The 21,704-nt window shown below is 45.3% G+C and overlaps 1 protein-coding gene across 1 annotated transcript; it reads left to right on the forward strand.

The window, feature by feature from the left end:
• The first annotated feature begins 1,401 nt into the window (after positions 1 to 1,401).
• Positions 1,402 to 18,020, forward strand: tmem18 (transmembrane protein 18). Its single transcript, XM_033021679.1, has 5 exons — positions 1,402 to 1,525; positions 3,615 to 3,732; positions 16,066 to 16,120; positions 17,117 to 17,210; positions 17,303 to 18,020. The coding sequence occupies exons 1-5, from the start codon at positions 1,430 to 1,432 to the stop codon at positions 17,399 to 17,401; spliced, it is 462 nt and encodes a 153-aa protein (XP_032877570.1). The 5' UTR covers positions 1,402 to 1,429; the 3' UTR covers positions 17,402 to 18,020.
• The last annotated feature ends 3,684 nt before the right edge of the window (positions 18,021 to 21,704 follow it).

Here is a 21,704-nt window from a genome sequence, read left to right on the forward strand (position 1 = left end):
GCCAGTTTACCAACCTGTTTCTGTTTTCTTGTGTTCTCTACAATTGCGCATAACTTTGGTAATTTATGTTTCAGGGAAAATCGCACTAAAATACGCCAACATTATTCCAGTTCTAAATGAATATAACTTTAATTTTGTGGTCACATCTTTGATGTACCAGATTTTAGTTTAATTTAGAGATATAGCGTAGAAACAGGCCCTTCGGCCCACTGAGACCACACAGCCCAGCAATCCCTGCATATTAACACTATCCTACCCAAACTAGGGACAATTTACACATACACCAAGCCAATTAACCTACAGATCTGTACGTATCTGGAGTGTGGAGGAAACCGAAGATCTCAGAGAAAACCCACGCAGTCACGGGGAGAACATACAAACTCCGTACAGACAGCACCCTTAGTCGGGATCGAACACATGTCTCCGGCACTGCAAGCGCTGTAAGGAAGCAATTTTACCGCTGCGCCACCATGGCAGCCCAGATGTAGGCAACTACAATAGCAATGTACCAAACTGGTAGGGCACTGATAAACTAATGTAATCTGTGATTAAGAACGATCTCGACTCGAAACTTCACCTATTATTTTTCTCCTCCAGCGTTTATGTCTATCTTTGGTTTAAACCCGCATCCGCACTTTCTTCCCACACATGTGATCTGAGGTGTTTAAGAAGGAACTGCAGATGCTGGAAAATCGAAGGTAGACAAAAATGCTGGAGAAACTCAGCGGGTGAGGCAGCATCTATGGAGCGAAGGATATAGGCGACGTTTCGGGTCGAGACCCTTCTTCAGACCAAAGATACCTCTAGTGTCTTTGGTTCAGACCAAAGATACCTCTAGTATCTTTGCTTCATACTGATGTGAGGGTGGGGGGAGAGAGAGTGGGCTGAGGGAGAGCTGGGATGTGAGGTTGTCAGTTACGGCTGTTTCATAGAAACATAGAAAATAGGTGCAGGAGTAGGCCATTCGGCCCTTCGAGCCTGCACCGCCATTCAATATGATCATGGCTGATCATCCAACTCAGTATCCTGTACCTGCCTTCTCTTCATACCCCCTGATCCCTTTAGCCACAAGGGCCACATCTAACTCCCTCTTAAATATAGCTAATGAACTGGCCTCAACTACTTACTGTCTGTGGCAGAGATTTCCTCAGTAACTTTGTCAAAAAATATGTTCATATTGCTCACCTTGCATTGAGAATTGCTGTCGGGAATTTGTCCCTTATTTTGAACTTTTGTCCCTTATATTTGGGAGTGAGAAAGTTGTCAACCCGAGCCATGACTGAATGGCAGAGTAAAGCTGATGGGCCGAATGGCCTAATTCCACTCCTGGCCCCTGCATCAGCGATCGACAGCGGGCTCCGCCAATGGGGCGGCGGTCTCTGGTGACGTCACGGAGTTGCCGGAAGGGGCGGGACCTCCGGCCGCCGACATGGAGCCGGAGGAGAAGGTGATGGCGGCGGCGGCGGTGCCGGTGGATGCGTTCAGTGGGCTGCGCATCACCAACGTGTGGACCGTCCTCTTGTCAGTAAGTGAAGTGAAGGGGAGAAACGGGCAGACGGCTCCCTCCCTCCATGTCCGTCCCAGGCTCTGCAGCGGGAGTCGCCAACTGGGCTCCCGACCCGAGCGTCACCCATTCCTTCTCTCCACAGATGCTGCATGTTTGTCCCGCTGAGAACTACAGCGTTTTGTGTCTATCCTCGCAGTAAACCCTGAACCAGCGACTGCAGTTCCCTCCTACACAGAACTTCGTCAAAGCAGGCAAGCCTTGAGAAGCTTTCGCAGTGGATGAGACAAAATGTGTGGGGAGGAGCTGCAGATGTTGGTTTACACTGAAGACAGGCACAACAAGCTGGAGTAACTCAGCGGGGACAGGCAGCATCTCTGGAGAGAAGGAATAGGAGACATTCGGGTCGATACTCTTCTCCTGGTGGGAGTTCTGCAAAACCCTCTCTCACTGCCCCCTTCTGTGATTCCCTGTCTTTAGCACATCTTCCAAGCCATTGTTGACTCCGCCCTTCCTGAGGTCATCTGTTGCCAGCCCTGATTTGGTTCTGGTCTTCACTTATTTCGTCTGCAGAAGGGTTCTGACTCAAACGTCACCTATTCCCATTTCTCTGCCTGACCCGCTGAGTTACTCCAGCATTTATTTGTGTGTCTATCTCTGCCAGCTCTTTGCTCAACTGCAATGAGTTGAAAGAGCACAATAACATTATACTGAAAGACAAATACTACAGCATTAGGTACAGGTTGTAATAACACTTTAATAATATCATGTTTGCTATATCTAAAATTACATAATAGAATAGAATAGTTTCTTTATTGTCATTGTAACATGAACCATGTACAACGAAATTTAAAAATGTCAGCCAGTCAGTGCACCATTCAAACATTTCTAAAAGCTAACGATACATACAAGGTAAAATATTAAAAAAGATAAACAACTAAAATAAATATCATGAAAATACCACAAATAAACACCCAACCCTACATCCTTCTGTCGATTTCACAGTGTACCACAGTCCCTTAGTATGTATCGCCCCTGCGTTCCTTGGATGCTACATTTAGTGCCTTTATAGCAGTGGGGTAAAAACTGTTTTTAAGTCTGTTTGTCCTTGTCCTTGTAGATCTGTACCGTCTGCCTGACGGCAACAGTTCAAACAGGGAGTGTCCGGGGTGGGAAATGTCCTTTATAATACTCTGGGATTTTTTGATGCAGCGGGAACTGTGTAAGTCCTCCAAGGTAAGGAGAGGGCAGCCGACAATCCTCTGGGCGTTGTCAATGGCCCTCTGGAGCGCTTTCCTCTGAGCCGCTGTGCAGCTGGTGTACCATACGCATACACAGTATGTTAGGATGCTCTCAATGGAGCACCGATAAAAGGACAGCAGCAGTCTCTGATTGATGTTATTCTTCCTGAGCACCCTCAGGAAGTGCAGTCTCTGCTGGACCTTTTTCAGCAGCGCAGAAGTGTTCATGCTCCACGTCAGGTCCTCCTCAATATGGATTCCCAGGAAGCGGAAATCCGCCACCCTCTCCACAGTCTCCTCTGATAATTAATGGTACCATGTCCGTTTTATTCTTCCTGAAGTCTATTATTATTTCCTTTGTCTTTAAGGTGTTGAGGAGCAGGTTATTTTCTCCACACCACGCTGTCAGCTGCTCCGCCTCATCCCAGTAGGCGTGCCCCCCGGAGATGAGTCCCACCACCGTAGTGTCATCCGCAAATTTGACAATGGTGTTGCTGTGGTGGGCACGTGCAGTCATGTGTGTAGATGGTGTAGAGCAGGGGGCTCAGTACGCAGCCCTGTGGTGAGCCGGTACTGAGGCTGAGGGCCGTGGATGTGTGATGGCCCACTCTGACTCTCTGGCTGCGACCCGACAGGAAGCTATTTATCCACATGCAGGTGGAGTGTGGAAGTCCCAAGTCCCCCAGTTTGTCCACCAGTTTGTGGGGAAGGATGGTATTAAAAGCAGAGCTGTAGTCCACAAAGAGCATCCGCACGTAGCTCCCCCGCTGCTCCAGGTGGGACAATGCAGCATGGAGAGCTGTGGCTACAGCGTCCTCTGTAGGAAGGAATTGTAAGATGGTTAATTTTGCTCTGTTCTCTTTGTTTAGATTCAGTGGTCAGAGCCATGGCTGATTGGGCTGCTAACTTTCCACATCCTCTGCTTTGCACTAACTCTGATCACAGTGAGATTCTACAGGCTGCAGATTGCCCATTTCCTTTTCATGAGTAAGTCATTTTTTGTTTGGTGATTAAAAATAATTTAATGGCCTTTGAGTATTCAGTCATACAACACTGGCCCTGTGGCCCAACCTGTACAATATGCCTCATTTATGCTAGTCTCATTTGCCTGTATTTAGCCCATGTTCTTTTAAATCTTTCCTACCCATGTACCTGTCCAAATGTCTTTTAAAGATTGTTTTTGTACTTCTCTGGCAGCTTGTTCCATATACCCACCACACTGCATGTGAAATGGTTGCCTCTTGTCAAATCTTTCCCCTCTTAAATAAAACCCATGCCCTCTAGTTCTTGATTCTGGGGAAAAGATTCTGTATATTTACCTCATCTTTTTCCTCTCATGATTTTATACACCTTATAATCACGCCTCAGCTTTCTGCACTCCAAGGATAACAACTTAGTCTGCCCGACCTCTCTCAATAGCTCAGGACCTCGAGTCCAGACGATATTAGAAGTGTAAGCCAACATCTGCAGCTCCTCCCCTCCCAGTAGGCGGGGCTGTGTGAGGATGCTGTTCATTGACCAGTTCAGCTTTCAATACGATAGTCCCCATCAGACTGGCTGAGAAGCTGCTGAAACTGAGGCTTAACACTCCCCATGTGCGCCTGGGTCCTGGACTTTCACACTGCCAGGCCCCAGGTGGTCAAGATGGGAAGACATGCATCCAACCCCCTCACCCTGAACACGGGATCCCACCAGGGTTGCGTCCTTACCCCCTACTGTACTCCCTGTACACACATGCCCGTGTGGCCAGGTTCAGCTCCAACTCCATCATCAAATTGCTGATGACACTGTGGTGGTGGGCCTGATCTCCGATAACGATGAGAAGGTCTACCGGGAGGAGGTGGCTGATCTGGCACTCCGGTGTCAGGACAACAGCCTCCTCTTGAATGTCACAAAAACTAAGGAGCTGATTGTGGACTTTAGAATGGTACAACATCTGAGGGGGTACACGCCACTGGAGATTAATGGGACTACTGTGGATAGGGTGAGCTGCTTTAAATACCTGGTCCACATCACAGAGTATCTGACATGGACAACACACACTGCCGCACTGGTGAGTAATGCAAGGCAGCGCCTTTACCACCTCAGGCAGCTGAGGAAATTCAGAGTCTCTCTGAGGATCCTTCAGTGTTTCTACTCTGGGGCTGTAGAAAGCATCTTGTCCGGCAACATCACAAACTGGTATGGGAACAGCTCTGCCCAGGACAGGAAGGCTCTGCAGAGAATAGTGCGTTCGGCCGAATGCACTATGGGAACTACACTCGCCCCCCTGCAGGACCAATACACCAAGAGGTGCAAATCCAGAGCCAGCAACATTATGGGGGTCCCCTACCACCCCAGCAACGGACTGTTTCAACTGCTACGGTCAGGCAAACGCCTCTGCTGTCATGCTGTGAAAACAGAGAGGATGAGAGGGAGTTTCTTCCCACAGGCCATCAGGACTGTAAACTCTTATCTCACCAGAGACTAATTTAATGTACTAATTTACTGTTGTGTCTCTTGTAAAAAAATATTTTCTAACATGTAAATACTGATTCTGTTCTATTCTGTTCTGTAGTTTTTGCACAATCCGCAGGCATTGCTACTTTCATTTCACTGCACATCTTGCATGTGTATGTGACAAATAAAGTTGTCTTGGCTTGACGACTTGATATTCTTCTAAATCTTCTCGACACCCTTTCCAACTTAAAGGCATCTTTCCTCTAGCGGGGTAACCAAAAATAAACACAATACTCTATACATCAACATTCTTTTGTGATTATGATCCAAATCTTAATGCCATTTTATCAACCCAAATGCATGCAATATCATGTTCCTCCCACACCCTTCAGGTGCAGTCAAGCTGGTTGAAACTATAAATTTATAATTTAAAAAAAAAACTGATTCTCAAAATCTAAAACAATAAGAGAAATTGTTAGAAATCCTCAGCAAGCCAGGCCATACCAGTAGCAAGAGAAAGAGTTAACAATTCAGGTGGAAGAACTGAAGAGGGGACCATAGACATTAATAAAACTGGAGGTGGTGGGGATCTAAAACTGGTCTAATTGTGGGAATAAAGTGTAACAAGGTTATCTGGTCAATGAATGAATGTGAGCAGTTAGTAAAAACATAGACAAAAATATCAGTGGATAGCTCGTTTCCTATGATGGCAATAGAGAGATCAGGAAAGGGGAGAGGTGTCAGAAATGGTACAAATTAATTTGAGGGCAGCGTGGGAGTTCATAGCGAAGCTGATGAAATGGACAAATTGATGCAGGAGCCAGCATCAATGCAGTCATCGGTGTAAGGGAGAAAACTTTAGGGGTAGTGCCAGAGTAGGTTTGAAATCAGTGGGCTAAGAAGCTGGGTTTGGAACAAGGGGGTATTATAGAGCATACAATATGGCTACCTGTGCCCTATTGGGTTCTTCCTGAACTGTTTATTGAGCTTGCTTTTCTTCAGGAAAAAGATAAGCACGAGGTGACTCCAAGAATAGTGGAAAATCTTAATTCAATCAGTGAGAGCACTTTGATTGTTTTTACAGATGGATCTAAAGATCCAGTTAGTGGGAGAGCTGGGTTTGGAGTGTATGTGAGCAGCTTGGGTTGAAGATTGGCCGGCGCATTTCTGATGGAAGCTCGTTCTCATGACTGAATTAATGGCAATTCACATGGGCTCTATGGTGGATTGAGGAAGCCAGTTTTAGTGAAGTCATTATCTGTTCTGATTCTGCAGCTGCTCTTGAAACTTTAAGAGTAGGGAAATCTAAAGCTCGTCCTGACATTATAAATGAAATCATGAGTGTGTTTTCTAGAATTGGGTCTGCGTGTAACATCACTTTTTGCTGGGTTCCGGGCATGCTGGGTGAGGGGAATGAGCAGGTGGACCTCATAGCAAAGGAGAGGTTTAAGAAGAGAAATAGATAATGGGGAGATTGGAACTGAGAGAATAATTAAAGAGGGCTTAACAAAAGAAGGCAGAGAGGATGGGAAATGGAAGTCAGGGGTAGACACTACTTTTCTATACATCTGAAGTTAGGAGTAGGTTTGAAACAAAGAATATTCCACATAACCAACAAAAGGGCAGGTGTAGTTAAGGAATGTGAGTGTTCATGACAATAGGTGCAGGAGTAGGCCATTTGGCCCTTCAAGCCAGCATCGCCATTCAATGTGATCATGGCTGATCATCCCCAATCAGTACCCCATTCCTGCCTTCTCCCCGTATCATAGAAACATAATCATGGCGTAGTTAAGGAATGCAAGTGTTCATGGCTATATCTTTGATTTGTAGAAAGTGGGAGGGATTAAAAGAGAAGTTGTTCAAGGCAAGCACAAGTTCTGGCAAGTGGAGGAGAATGTTAGTGGAGAGAACCTGGATGGATCTATGTTCTTGGAGGAAATGAAGTGCTCTTAAGAACTTCATGTTGGGGAATGGAAGTGTATGTGGACTGGATAACCATGGTGAAGATGAGGTGGTGCAGCCAGGGAAATGTTAAAATCTTGCAGGAAATAAGGGGGAAGGGGGCGATAAGATATCATCAAGGAAGGCACAATGGCGCTGTAGTAGAGATATGCCTCACAGCACTTGAGACCTGGGTTCGATCCTGACTGTGGGGACTGTCTGAACAGAGTTTGTACGTTCTGCCTCTAAATGTGTGGGTTTTCTCCAGGTGCTACGGTTTCCTTCCACAATCCAATGATGTGCAGTTTTATAGGTTAATTGGCTTCTGTAAATTACCCCTAGTATGTTGGATAAAACTAATGAGCGGGTGAACAATGGTCCCCATCTTTATTACAGCTTTCACCAAATGCTGCAGGAAATCAGCGGGTCAGGTAGCATGGATGCTGCCTGACCCACTGGGTTCCTTCATCACTTTGTGTTCTGATCAAGATTTCAATCTGCAGTTTTATTTCAGTATTGAACATAGAATACAAGAATAGCCCCATAACGTCTGTTGAACAAAATGCTAAGACCAAGTCTTTTCTGCCTGCACATAATCCATCTCCTTCCATTCCCTGCACATTTATATGCCTATCCAAAAATCTCTTCAATGCCTCTATTGTATCTGCAGCACCCACCACCCCAGGCGCTGCTTTTCAGACACTCGCCACTTTCTGTGTTATGAATTTGGCACGCACATCTTTAAACTTTGCCCCTCTCACCTTAAAGCTATACTCTCTGGTATTTGATTTTCTATCCTAGGCAAAAAGGTTCTGCCTGTCGACCCTATCTCTGCCTTGCGTAATTTTATGTTCTTATCTCGGGTCTCCCCGCAACTTCCAGCGTTACTGAGAAAACAGTCCAAATCTGTCCAACCTCTCCCTGTAGCTAATACCTCCTTATTGCAGGCATCATTCTGGTAACCGTTCTCTGCACCCTTTTCAACACGTGCATATCCTTCCTGTAATACCACAAATTCAGATGAACGAAAGTCCTATAAAGCTGCATCATGACTTCCTGACTCTTACACTCAATGCCACAACCCAGGAAAGCAAAAATGAAATCAACCATGCCATATGCCTTCTCTACTTGCATTGCTGCTCCCAAGGAGTTATTGATGTGGACCCCAAGATCTCTCCAAGCAACATCCTAAAGAACCTCTTCTCCATCCTCTCCAATGCCTTCACATTCTCCTTATGATGTGGTGGAGAACTGCACACAATATTTTATATGTGGCTAACTTAAAGTTTTACACAGCAGCACCATGATTTCCTGACTTTTATTCTCATCATCCCCACTGATGAAGGCAAGTATGCCATTTCCCCCCTACTACTTCTGTTGCTGATTTCAAGAAGCTATGTAATTGCACCCCAAAATCCCTCTGTCCTTTTACATTTGACCTCCCAAAGTGCAACACCTCACACTTGTCCCGAATAAACTCTATCTGCCATTTCTTGTCCCACATTCCTAACTGATCTGTGTCAAACTTGTTACAAATTGGTCTTTATTCACAACTCTGCCAATTTTTTGTGTTACCTGCAAATTTTATGTGACCTGTTGGAAAAAGTGATAGGAATGCATCGAAAGCAAACGAAGATTGCAGTATGGTTATTGACACTAGAGGTCAGTGTGGTTCTTTATATAAATATTCTAAAACTATCCCAGTACAAATTGAAGATCCAACTAGTCTTTTAATTATTGAAAGGTTGTTACAAGATGGATTTCATCTTCAATTTTTCACATTTTACATTTTTCATCAAACTGAACCACAATCTCTTGTCTTTAATTCACATGTATATTGCAATATCTTATTTAACCAAATCTAATACCATAGAAACAAATCATTGTGCAACCAGTCAATGCAGGAATTTGTGCTCATCTTCAGCCATTTTCTACCTGAATTATCAAAGTCCATCTCTTTCTCCCGTTGTTTGGAAGAAATGGAGCTAGTGTCATATGAAGATGTATGGAAGATTGATCTACCAAACAAGTCAAGACTGAAACAGAAACTTCAGCTGAAACAGTCCAACTGCCCTATGAGTGTTCTGTATATGTTCATCACCAGTAGTATACATCTTACTCTGCCGCTTGACTACAATTTAAACTGGTTTATGTCCCTCAACTCCTTGCTTGTTCATGTGACTATCTAAATGCCTCCAAAACATTTCTATTCTATCCACTTCCCCATGCAGCATGTTTTGGGCACTTTCCTCCCTCTGCCTAAAAAAACTTGCCATGTAAATCTTTCATCTTTCCCCCCCGTCACCTTAAAGCTATGCCCTTTAGTATTTATCATTTACAGCCGTGGCTAAACACACTATCCACCGCACCTGTGCCTCATAATTTTAGATACTTCTATCAGGATTTCCCTCAGCCTTTGACTCTCTAATCCAGGTTTGTCTAACTTCTAATCATTAGTAGCATCCAGGCAACATCCTAGACAACCTCTTCTCCATCATCTCCAAAGTCTTCATGTCACCCCCTTGTGATGTGATAACCAGAGCTGCAAATAAAACTCTACATATGGCTTACTTAAAGTTTTACACAACTGCAACATGATTTCCTGAAGTTGCATCCCGACTGAAGATGGCCAGTATGCCTTATTTACCACCATATGTTTTGTTTACCACCCTAACTACTTCTGTTGCTGATTTCAAGGAGCTGTATAATTGTACCCCAAAATCCCTCTGTCCTCTTACATTTGACCTCCCAAATTTCAGCACCTCATAATTGTCCTGAATAAACTCCATCTGCCATCTGTCGGCTCATAGTCTCAATTGATCTGTATTCTGCTGTATCCTTTGATAACCGTGCTCTCTATCCACCAATCTATCCAGCCAATTTTTGTGTCATCTTCAAATTTACCCATCAGCCCACCTACATTTTATCCATATTATTTAGGTACATCACAAACAGCAGAAGTCCCAGCTTTGATCCGGATAAAACACACTTTAATCAGAATAACGCCCCTCATTATTAACCTCCTCTTTGGCCAAGCCAATTTTGAATTTAATCTACCAAGTCTCCAAGAATCTCATGTCTTAATTTTTCTGGATCAGCCTACCATGAAGGAACTTGTCAAATGTCCATGTATTCAGTATTCACTGTCTACCCTCATCAATCATCTCTGTCAACTCTACAGAATAAAACCTCATCAACTTATTCACCTCTTAAATTTGTAAGATATGACCACCCCAAATTGAATATTCCCAATAAATTTGCTTTTCTGGATGTGAATAGATTCAGTAATAATGTTCTCTAATAATTCTCCTACTACTGATGTCAGGTTCACCAACTTATAATTCCCTGGTTTGTCTTAACTTCCCTTATTAAATAGATGATACAATGCGAAAACAGGCCCTTTGACCCACCGAGTCCGCACCAACCCCGTGCACTAACACTATCCTACACACACTTGGGACAATTTACAATTTTACCAAACCGATTAGCCTGCAAACCTGTACGTCTTTTGAGTGTGGGGGGGAAACAGGAGGAATGCGGAAAATCCACCACGGTCATGGGAAGAACGTACAAACGGCACAGACGGCACCCGTCGTCAGGATTGAACCGGGTCTCTGGAGCTGTAAGGCAGCAACTCTACCCCTGCGCCTGAGTGCCGCTTTCTGTAAAAATTCCCAGGTCTTGTCATTTGCCAAAAATAAATACACTTCTGCCACTAGTGTCACCATATTCATTAACTTATCTTTGCTTTCAGATTTACTTGTCATAATTAGTGCCTCCACTTACAGACCTGCTGCACTGACTCCTACCCCCTCTGCCACTTTAGCTTAAACCCATATGTGTAGCGAACATACCTGTGAGGATATTGGTTCCCCTCCAAATAAGATGCAACCTGTTCCTCTTGTACAGGTCTCTCCTACCCTGGAAGGAAGTCCCAATGATCCATATATCTGAAACCTTCCTTCCTGTACCAACTCATTAGCCATGTATTGAATCATGTATCTTTCTACTTTTTGCCTTAGATGCAGGCACATATAGAATTGCATTTGCAGTAAAACATCAATGTTATCCTAATTCACAATTTTCAATGGTCCAAATGTAACTATTATAGCGGGAACTCGCAGGAGTCCTGCCAAAAACTAAGCGGACACAAGTTGTGTGCTTGAGACGTGTTTTAATCGGCAAGATACAGCTCCTTACTCCTCAAATGGACACGGGCGTTGCCCGACCTTAAATACCCCTAAGGTTCTACCCCGTGATCTGCGCCTCCCACACTGAGACAACTAACTCCTCCCTCCAGAGCCGAGGGTTCACTCTGCTCGTGGCCTACCACCAGATGCCGCCACATGACCCCCCAGAACCAGAGGCAGCGAAAAAGGACGCCGAACGAAGTGGCCAGATCGCGTAGATACGTCCCTCGCACAGGGGACTTGCCCAGTCCGGAATAATTAAAGGTGACCCCGGATGGCGGGCGCCCGCGACGGGGCGGTTGAGCCATCTGTACTGGCTTGCTCAGGTCCAGATGGGCTGGCTTTAAACGAGCCACGGATACAGTTTCCTGCCAGCCCCCCATGTCCAAGACGAACGTTGTGTACCCGTGCCATAGCACCCGAAAGGGACCTTCATAAGGACGCTGCAAGGGCGACCAGTGGGCATCACGGCGCAGAGAGACATACAGGCAGTCCACCAGCGCTGGTCGCACATGGGATGGGGCCACCCCATGACGAGACGTCGGGATGGGAGCCAGGACACCAACCCTCTCCCGCAAATGCACCAATACAGATACTGCAGACAATACTGCAGACGGCGGTTCCCAGGACCCATAAGCGGCCGGGACAAACTCCCCGGGGACAGTGAGCAGAGTGCCATACATTAGTTCTGCCGAGGACAATGACAAATCCTCCTTGGGGGCAGTTCGAATCCCCAACAGGACTCATGGCAACTCGTCCATCCACTCGGGGCCCGTGAGGCAAGTTTTCAGGGTGTCCTTCAGATGGTGGTAGAACCGCTCCACCAACCCATTCGACTGGGGATGGCACGCTGTCGAATGGTGGAGCTGCGTCCCCAGCAGGTGGGCCATCGTGGACCACAGTTCAGAAGTGAACTGGGCACCCCGGTCCGATGTGATGTCCAGAGGAACCCCGAAGGAATCCACCCAATTAGCCACGAGGGCACGAGCGCACGACCGGGCGGAAGTGTCCATTAGCGGAATGGCCTCCGGCCGCCACCGTGAGCAGGTGCGAAACACCCCGGAACGAAGACAGCAGCCCCACGATGTCCACGTGCACGTGGTCGAACTGCTGGCATGGCACTGTAAAATCCTAAACCGGCGGCCGGACGTGTTGATGTATCTTCGATTTTTGGCACGGAATGCTTCCGCAGCCCATGCCATATAAACCTCGCGGCCACCATGGCAACTGTGGCCTGGATAGACGGGTGAGCTAGCCCGTGGACACGTCGCATGGGATGGAAGTACCCGAGGGTCCCAACCGCACATCCTCCAGCACCAAACACGAGATCGGGGCGCGGTACGCCAGCATCTCTTCGTCCGCCAGCTGCGCCGCAGCCACGGCAGAGTTGTCTATTCCGGAGGCTGGGTTGAGTACGGCTGCGATCGCAGGGCAGGACAAGGCGTCTGCAACTAGGTTTACCGGCGATGTGTCGGACGTCTGTCGTAAACTCTGAAATAGACGTTAGCTGGCGCTGCTGACGGGCGGACCAAGGATCTGAGACCTTGACAATTGCGAAGGTGAGGGGCTTATGGTCTGGGAAGGCTATAAATTCCCAGCCATCCAGGAATAACCGGAAATACCACAACGCAAGGTGCAATGCGAGCAACTCCTGGTCGAAAGCATTGTAGCGCTGTTCTGCAGGCTTGAGCTGGCGGCTAAAAAAGGCGAGAGGCTGCCATTTGCCATTGACTGACTGCTTTAGAACGCTGCCGACTGCATAGTCCGAGGCATCCAAGGTAAGGAGCGTAGGGCCGTCGGCCCGCAGACGCCCGAGCCAATGCTTCCTTTGTCCCTGCAAACGCCGCCACGGCGATGGCGTCCCATTGCACCTCCCGCCTCTTGCCCGTCAACAACTGAAAGAGTGGCCGCATAACTTTAGCCAACGCCGGCACGAACTGATGGTAGAACGGTACCATGCCCACGAAACCCTGGAGGCCCTGCACTGTTGAAGGCCACGGAAACTGGCAGATCGCCTCAACCCAGTGCGGTAAATCTGCGCCCAGCTATGGCTGGGCCACGTCCGCAACAATGAATGGCCAGGTGAAGTGGCACACACCAGAGATGATCGGGATAGTGTGGACGCCATAGGTGCGGATTCCACTGCCGTTCGCAGTGGTTAAGGGCGGGACCCGCTTACCAGCATGCCTGTCCACTCCGGAGGGGGGCAAAACGCTGACCTCACCCCGTTGTCCAACAAGAACCTGAGCCCTGAGCGCCAGTCCCAGACATACAGGCGATGGATCCTGCCGGCCACCGCAGTGACTATCTGGCGTTTTCCGGAAACTAACATGGCTGGTGGCATTGGCGGGCGCTGAACCCCAGCGTTGGTGGTAAAAATACCACATCCTTTTTCCTGGATCGTGCTCAGCCATCTTTTCCTGTGCCACTTGTCTGGTCTGTGGCTCTTGTGGGCTTAGGCCTCTTGTGGGCGTGGGCTTGGGTCGTTGGGCCTTCCAGGGCACTGAATCGATCCGGTCCAGCGATTCCATAGATTCCAGCGCACCCACTTGCTGCTGGTCGGACAGCCACATCTCATCGGCACATGCGCTAATCTGATCGGATCTTCGAAGCACGCCCCCGAGAGCTGCCGGCGGATTTCTCGCGGCAACTGCTGCAGGTAGGTAAATTCAAACAGCGGGCAGGTGGGGTGGAAGATTGCAACCTTCACGTGGTCCGCCCTGTTTCGACTAATGCAATCAACTCAACGTGCACAAACGGAAGATCAAATGGAACAAGTTGTCCAACAACTTTAGGCTGTGCACGCCACACGAAAGAAGAAGAAGAAGAAGAAGTAGAAGCGGGAAGGGCTGGTGGTCTCGCTTATGAGGGCCGAGGGCTTCCGGTTGCTGAGCCCGCCCATGTTGAGGACCCGACAGGCGCACTCCGTACGACTCGGCCCGTAGATCCTGTGTACTTACCCGCCGCCGGCGGATTATTGAGGTAAGGAACGACTCAACCGGCCGTCTGCTGATCCAGAGTGCTTACCACCTAGTGGTAATGGGTCCCGTCGGCCATTACGCTGCGGATGTAGATTTGGGACTCTGCCTGTCGGAACCAAACTCCCGGCTGCGAGGTCCAAAATGTAGGCAGCTGATCTGGGAGACCATGTTGAATACGGCCTCGTAGGCGGCAGCGGCAGAATGTATCTTCCCTTCCAGGATTACACTCCTGAACGTTGGGTTCACCAGTATAGCGGGGACTCGCAGGAGTCCTGCAAAAACTAAGCGGACACAAGCTGTGTGCTTAAAACATGTTTTAATCGGTAAGATACAGCACCCTACTCCTCAAATGGGCACGGGTGTTGCCCGACCTTAAATACCCCTATGGGTCAACCCCGTGACCTGCGCCTCCCACACCGAGACACCTAACTCCTCCCTCCAGAACCGAGGGTTCCCTCTGTCCGTGGCCTACCACCAGGTGCCGCCACACTATGCTGTATGTGACTAATTCTCATACAAATTAAAGGTGACTATTGTATTGGTTTAGGTGAATAGTATTTGCCTTTTTCCAAAACGTGAAATTAGATTAACAAGATAGAAATGTGACATCTGGTAGGACTTTAAAGTTAATTTTTTTTTAAAGAAAATAAAATTGTTGGATTCTTCTGTATTCAAGCTAGAAATTCATACCTGTTGCTCGACGAGCTTTCTTAGTCCTCAGTGTTTATCCTCGAATTGATGTTCAGCTGACACAGTCAACATCATTTATTTTTTAGCTTAACAGATAAAAAAAATAGTGAAAGGTATTTGTATCTTCGAAGGCGAATATCACATTGTGAATAGAATATGAATGCATCTATTAAGAGAGTTCTGTATGATTTGATGCAAGATCACAGGAGATCAGCACGTAAACATCAGTACTGAGATAAGGGCATAATAGAAGCAGAATTAGGCCATTCGGCCTATCAAGTCGACTCCGCCATTCAATCATGGCTGATCTATCTCTCCCTTCTAATCCCATTCTCCTGCCTTCTCATCATAAACCCCTGACACCTGTACTAATCAAGAATCTATCTATCACTGCTTTAAAAATATCCATTGACTTGGCCTCCACAGCCTTCTGTGGTAAATAATTCATGGATTCACCACCCTCTGACCAAAGAAATTCCTACTCATTTCCTTCTTAAAGGTACATCCTTTAATTTGAGGTGATCGCTATGAGATCCCGAGTTCCACAGCTCAAATGGATGTATGGATGCAAATTTTCTCAGTGTTGTATTTTGGATGTAAATCAGGGCCAAAATCTTATAAGCCAAATTATCCAATTTGCTTTCACTTTTTCCTTTGAGGAGGAAACAATCCAATATACCAGAATTAGATGTATTCTGCTCGACTGCATGCAACGTATTTCAAAAAATTGTCTGAATCCGGTTCTGATGGGAAAGAGAAATTTGTTTACTTTCTAATTGTTGAAAGCATCCGGCATGAAATTGAGCGGTCATTCTTTTCTCAGTGCCAATCAATAGTAGAAAGCTGCAGATAATTTGCTTTTGACTTGGCACTTACTCAGGCTTAGTTTGCTGTCTTTGGATTGTTTAAAGATTCTTTAAAACTGTGACAAACCCCAAAACTGTTTAAAACAATCTGTGAATGTTGGGATGTAAATAAATCTGGACAAATTGGTCAAGAATTGAAATGAAATCAATTTTATCTTAATAGTTAAAATGTTCATATATTTTTAACATGCATCACATTATTTTCTATTACAGTCGTGTTAGTGTACTGCGCAGAGTACATCAATGAAATAGCAGCAATGAACTGGAGGTAAAAACCATGGAAACATTTATAAAGTTATATATTATATAAACTGCATAAGCAACATCCTTTGTCACTAATTTAAATCATTTTTCATAAATAATTAAAAAGTTGATAATTGCTTGGCATGTTATTGAATAATACAATGTTTTAAGTTATTGCTTGATTCTCTCAGCTCGTGTTGAGTCTAGTTTCATGGTTGTATAATTTAAACCTCTTGTAAAAAGAATATCAACCTTATTTAATCCATCTTGTCAGAGAATAAACAGAAGTGCAGGATTTAAAGGCATTGAGATCAAACCACATTTTGACATTAAAGTACTCTCTGATTGTACTTTCCCATTTGGTAGAAATCTACCAGCCACTATGCACATTGATTTAGGGAATAGGGAAAATGCTGTTCAAAATGCAAGGATAATAATACAAATGTAGTAACTAAATCACACACTTAAAGTAAATTTTGCAAGGATGTGTGTAGATTTAGCACAATTGAGAAGATAATGGCACGTGGACTTTACTATCAGTGATTCTGTGGTGGCACATTTTCATTATTTAAAACATTGCACTTTGGGAGGAAACTAGTTGATGTTGAGAAGCAAATGGATTTTGAAAGTTCCGGTAAATTACATTAAAAGTAGCACTGCATATATGAAACAAAAGACCAGAATTGAGATTTGAAACAGAGATAATGTCGTCATTGCGACCTAGAACAGATTAGGTGTTTAAATGTGAATTGAGTTAAGGGACTAGGGCAGTCTGCTTATTTCTTATTTATGATAAGAAAATCTAGATAATTTCTAATTATTATTTTCAAATGTCCTTTCTAATTATTATTTTTTCTATGAACAAATATAAATATTCAGCTTTTGAGTACATGTTGATTTACATATAATCTTGAAGTGTTTTTGAAGAAGAAAAATTGCTGGACATTTCACATTTATTTTCTTTAGCTCAAACTCGCTCTGACTATTAAGGCCGAAGCTCAATTTGTTTCTTTTCTTACAGGTTATTTTCTATGTTTCAATACTTTGATTCCAATGGGATGTTCATTTCTCTCGTCTTTTCAACTCCACTTCTAATAAACACAATGATCATTGTGGTATGTGTTCACTTATTTTTGTTTCCAATTGTCCAATATTTGAAAGATGTTTCCAGCAATTTCATAACCTTCTATTTTTTGTTTGTTTATAGATCATGTGGGTACATAGAACATTGGCGGAGATGACAGAACTGAAGGCCCTGAAGCAGAAAAAGAAAGCAAACCGTGAACAGGGAAAAAAAACATCATAAGTTAATTTTTTTGTAATTTGGGGTTTCCAGGCCTCTTCAAACCAACTAGAATTTTATTTTGGGAATTGGAGAAAATGAATATAAATACAAATTGGGGAGACGTTAGAACTGAATAAATAGGAGTGGGATCTTCAGCCGCTTGTATATATTCCATTGTTCTGTAGGATCACGACTGATCTCACAGTCCAGGTGTTATATAAATATAAGTCATTGTAAAATCATTAAAATAGATTTTAATATTAGTCTTGGACCTTGAATTAATAATATTTTGAACCTTTCACCAGTGGTGAAATAATAAGTGTCATGGCTGATGATCTTTGTTATCCAATTGAAGCTGGGATATTTACACAGAACTGAAGGGCCCTTGATTTGATCTAAAATTTTAGATTGTGAGAGCAGTGCCTTTGCAGGTCAAAGCTGTCACCATATTGGCAATGAGGTAGCTCTTACCCCAACTTGTTGAAAAGAGCACTTGGTCTTTTATAAGAGTTTTGGCAATGCATAGTTCGAAGGTAATCCTGGGAAGTAGCACTATAGATTTCTCATTTTCTACTCATTGGTTGTCCATAATCATTTTAACTGAAACTTGTATTTTATTAAATAACTTTTGAACAATGTTTGATTTGAGTCAAGAAAATATTTTTATAATTCTATAAAATGCCATTGGTGGACTTTGCATTGGCATTAAGGGTGCAAACAAAGGCTTAGAGCTGTCTTACAAAAATTTAAGAGAACATCAGCTGTATTTTGGCAGCCATCACTTTTGGATCGGGTTCAAGGCTAGGTCATGGAGTTCCAGAAAATAATATAAACAATAGGGAATTAATATTTTCTGCCTTGAGCAGATTTTTTGAGAACAAAGGATGATCTGTCTTCACTGGATGTATAGAACCATCTTTTGCAAAAGTAACAAACTGGGATGTTAGTGAGATGATGTATGAGTTACAGGCTCAGCCTTGCCAGAAAGCATCATTGGTTGGTCTCCCTGATTTGGTACATTGGTAATTGAACCGCATTTTTTAAAGGATTTCACTGGATGAAAAAAAATTAAGAGTGTATCTGATGGGGGGAACGCTTGGCATCATCCAGTCGTTATCTTGGGAACATTGAGCAGATGTAGCCAGGGACAGATAGTATAGGCTGGCAGAGTAACCAAGTGAGAGATACCAATGTAGTTGAAGGTCGTGTGGCGTGAAGTATGTGTGTCTGGATCGGCATCGCTAGGGATGACATTGTAGATAATTGATTTTCATACGATGCACAACAGATAATTTATACATACATATCTAAAACTCTGATCTTGTGTTCCTCCGGTTTGTGCGATTTTTCTATTTGCGCAAAAACGGTACACGATAGCGTTACAATTTTTCGGCACCTTACTCACCATTCTCCTGTGCTCAAGCGCGATAAGTTTTCTTCCAATCGATGGTATGTTGTAAAAGTTATTAAGGTTTGAAAACCTTAAAAACTGCGCATGCGCAGATTGGTCTCCTTTCCTGTCAATCGCCGCCATGCAGATTGGTCTCCTGTCAGTCAGGAAGGGACGGTGACGCCTCATCCTGCAACATCGCCGTACTGATTGGCCGAGTCCGCTGTCAGTCGGCTGGAGGTCGTAACTGGCGCCACGGTGAAGTAGTGCCCGCGGCACCACCCTGGTGGGGAGGGTGGTGCCGCGGGGCAAGCCCGGGACTGGACTGGGACTGGGCCCGGACCAGTAGCCAAGGACGAGCCCGGGGACTGGACCTGGGCTGGAGCCGAACCGAGCCTGGGACTGGAGCTGGAGGGCTGAGCCCAGGGTTTGGGATGGGGACCGAGAAAGAAGCCGTGGCCTGGGATGGAACCAAGGACGAACCGGGGCCAGGGACAAGCCCTCCTTCCCACTCTCTCACTCCCTCCATCCACTCCCTCCCACTCTCTCTCTCCCACTCTCCCTCCCTCCCACTCTTTCTCTCCCTCCCTACCTCCCTCTCTCCGTACCCCCCTCGCTCCCTCCCTCCATCTCCTTCCCTCCCTCTCTCTCTCCCATCCCATTCTCTCCATCCCTCCCCCTTTCCCAGGTGAAAGAAGGAGTGTCAAGAGGAGGGGGAGTGCTGGGTGAGGGGGAATGGAGATGGATAGGAGTCGGAAGAGAGATGGCGAGGTAATGGAAATATTAAATACAAAGTTATTAACTTTAACTTAACTTCTGCCGTTAGTGCGGGACCATCGGCCGATCATGCGCAGTTGGGGGCTATGGCTTAGTTGTGGAATATTGCGTTGGGGGACCAGGCCTCCCATGTGATAAAGGGACCCAACACGTCCCACTTAGTCTAGTATAACATAAAGACAAAATAGTCTGGAATCTAGAACAAACACAGAATGCTTGAAGAACAGTTGGTCAAGCAGCATCTATAGTGGAAAAATAGCTAATTTTTACCAGTTTTTGCAACAAAATGTACTCTATCTTCAAAGGTTTCAAAGGTCGTTTATTGTCACGTCCCAATTAAGGTACAGTGATATGCAAATTACCCTACAGCCATACTTTAAAAAAGCAACAAGACACACAACTACATAAAAGTTAATATAGACATCCACCACAGTGAATTCCCCACACTCCTCACTGTGATGGAAGTCCAAACTTCTTCCTCTTTTTGTTGTCATCTTCTTTCTTGTTTTGAGTAAAATATGTTCAGAAATACCTAAGTACTGACTTTGGAGTGAGTGGGTTAATTGGCGCAAAGCCAATAGTGGAGAAGAAAATCAGTTCAGAATTTCCATGTGAGTGACGTCTGCAACTGGATGCTGCCAATGGGAAACTACCAGTAACCAACCCTTTGGAGAATACCAGATCATTAAAATGTCAGTAATAGACGGCAAAAAAGCATACATTTTCATTCACATTCAGAATCCAGACTTGCAAACAGAGTTGACCACCTCATCTATTCTCTCTGGGTATTCTTTGTCTCAATGCCTGGTTGTTTTCCAGGTCCAGGCACTGGAGATCATGTGCTGAGATCGTTCTTCCCCAAGCCATCACATCAACTTTGCAGCAGAATCTTTTGTTCAGATGGGGAACCTGAACTGATTAGAACCTTAATTTTGGACTAATTGTATTGGACTTCATTGTACATTTTATATGCTTGAGAGGCTTCACTTCAAAGTACTTTTTTTCTTCAAAAGTTGAGGAGAGAGTTGGTGAGAGATCACTTTTGAGAGGAGAGAAAATTAAAAAGAGACTTTGTTTCAAGTGAAGGTAGGACATTTGAAAAGCAGGCATTTAATTAACTGAGGAAGAGACATGGCAGTCAATAAATGGCAGGGAAGGTTCAGCGGAACGGCCTTGTTGAAAGAAGCTGTTGAGGTGAAGTGCTGGGTTGAAGGAAAGTGCAGCACTGAAAGTTGTTCAAGAGGCTTTGGCAACAGAGCTGAGAAAACAATAGCAGATTAAGGTATTTGTTTAAGAAGGAACTGCAGATGCTGGAAAATCGAAGGTAGACATAAATGCTGGAGAAACTCAACGGGTGAGGCAGCATCTATGGAGCGAAGGAAATAGGCAACGTTTCGGGTCGAGACTTCTTCAGACTGAAGAAGGGTCTCGACCCGAAATGTTGCTTATTTCCTTCACTCCATAGATGCTGCCTCACCCACTGAGTTTCTCCAGCATTTTTGTCTACCGCAGGTTAAGGTATGGTCTGTTCTGGGTAATTATTCCCAGCTCTTTGGTATCATAGAGATGGCAGATGGGATAGTGCAATGCTCCTGCAGGATGTTAGAAGTCGGGCATTTCCAGTGCGCCCTGAGAACTACACGTGCAGTAAGTGCGTTAAGGTGCAGCTCCTTAAAGACCATGTTAAGGAACTGAAACTCTATAATCTGGGAGTGCCATTGAGAGGAGTTACAGTAAGGTGGTCAAGCTAAGGTACAGGCACAAAGTAGATGGGTGACCACGAGGAACAGTAGTTGGCAGGAAGTGTAGGAATCCCCTGTTGCCGTTCCCTACAACAACAGGTATGATCCTTTGCATACTGTTGTGGAGGAGGACCAGTCGGGAGAGCAGCATCAACAGCAGTAGTCCAGCCTGCAGTGTTGGGCCTGGCTCTGAGGCACAGCAGGGAAGTGAAAAGTCAGACAGAACCATAGTGATAGGAGACTCATTAGTTAGGGGTACGGACAGGCAACAACAGCCGTGTCACCAGACCGTGCGGTGGGTGCAGAAGGGCTCATTGGTGAACCTTGCGAATAGGGAATGGGATCGGGACCCAGGGCTCTAATGGCCGGGGTGACGTGGGATCTCGGGATGAATCTGCAGGTCATTCCACTATCT

Source organism: Amblyraja radiata, chromosome 5 (assembly GCF_010909765.2).
Source record: "Amblyraja radiata isolate CabotCenter1 chromosome 5, sAmbRad1.1.pri, whole genome shotgun sequence".
Classification (NCBI taxonomy): domain Eukaryota; kingdom Metazoa; phylum Chordata; class Chondrichthyes; order Rajiformes; family Rajidae; genus Amblyraja; species Amblyraja radiata.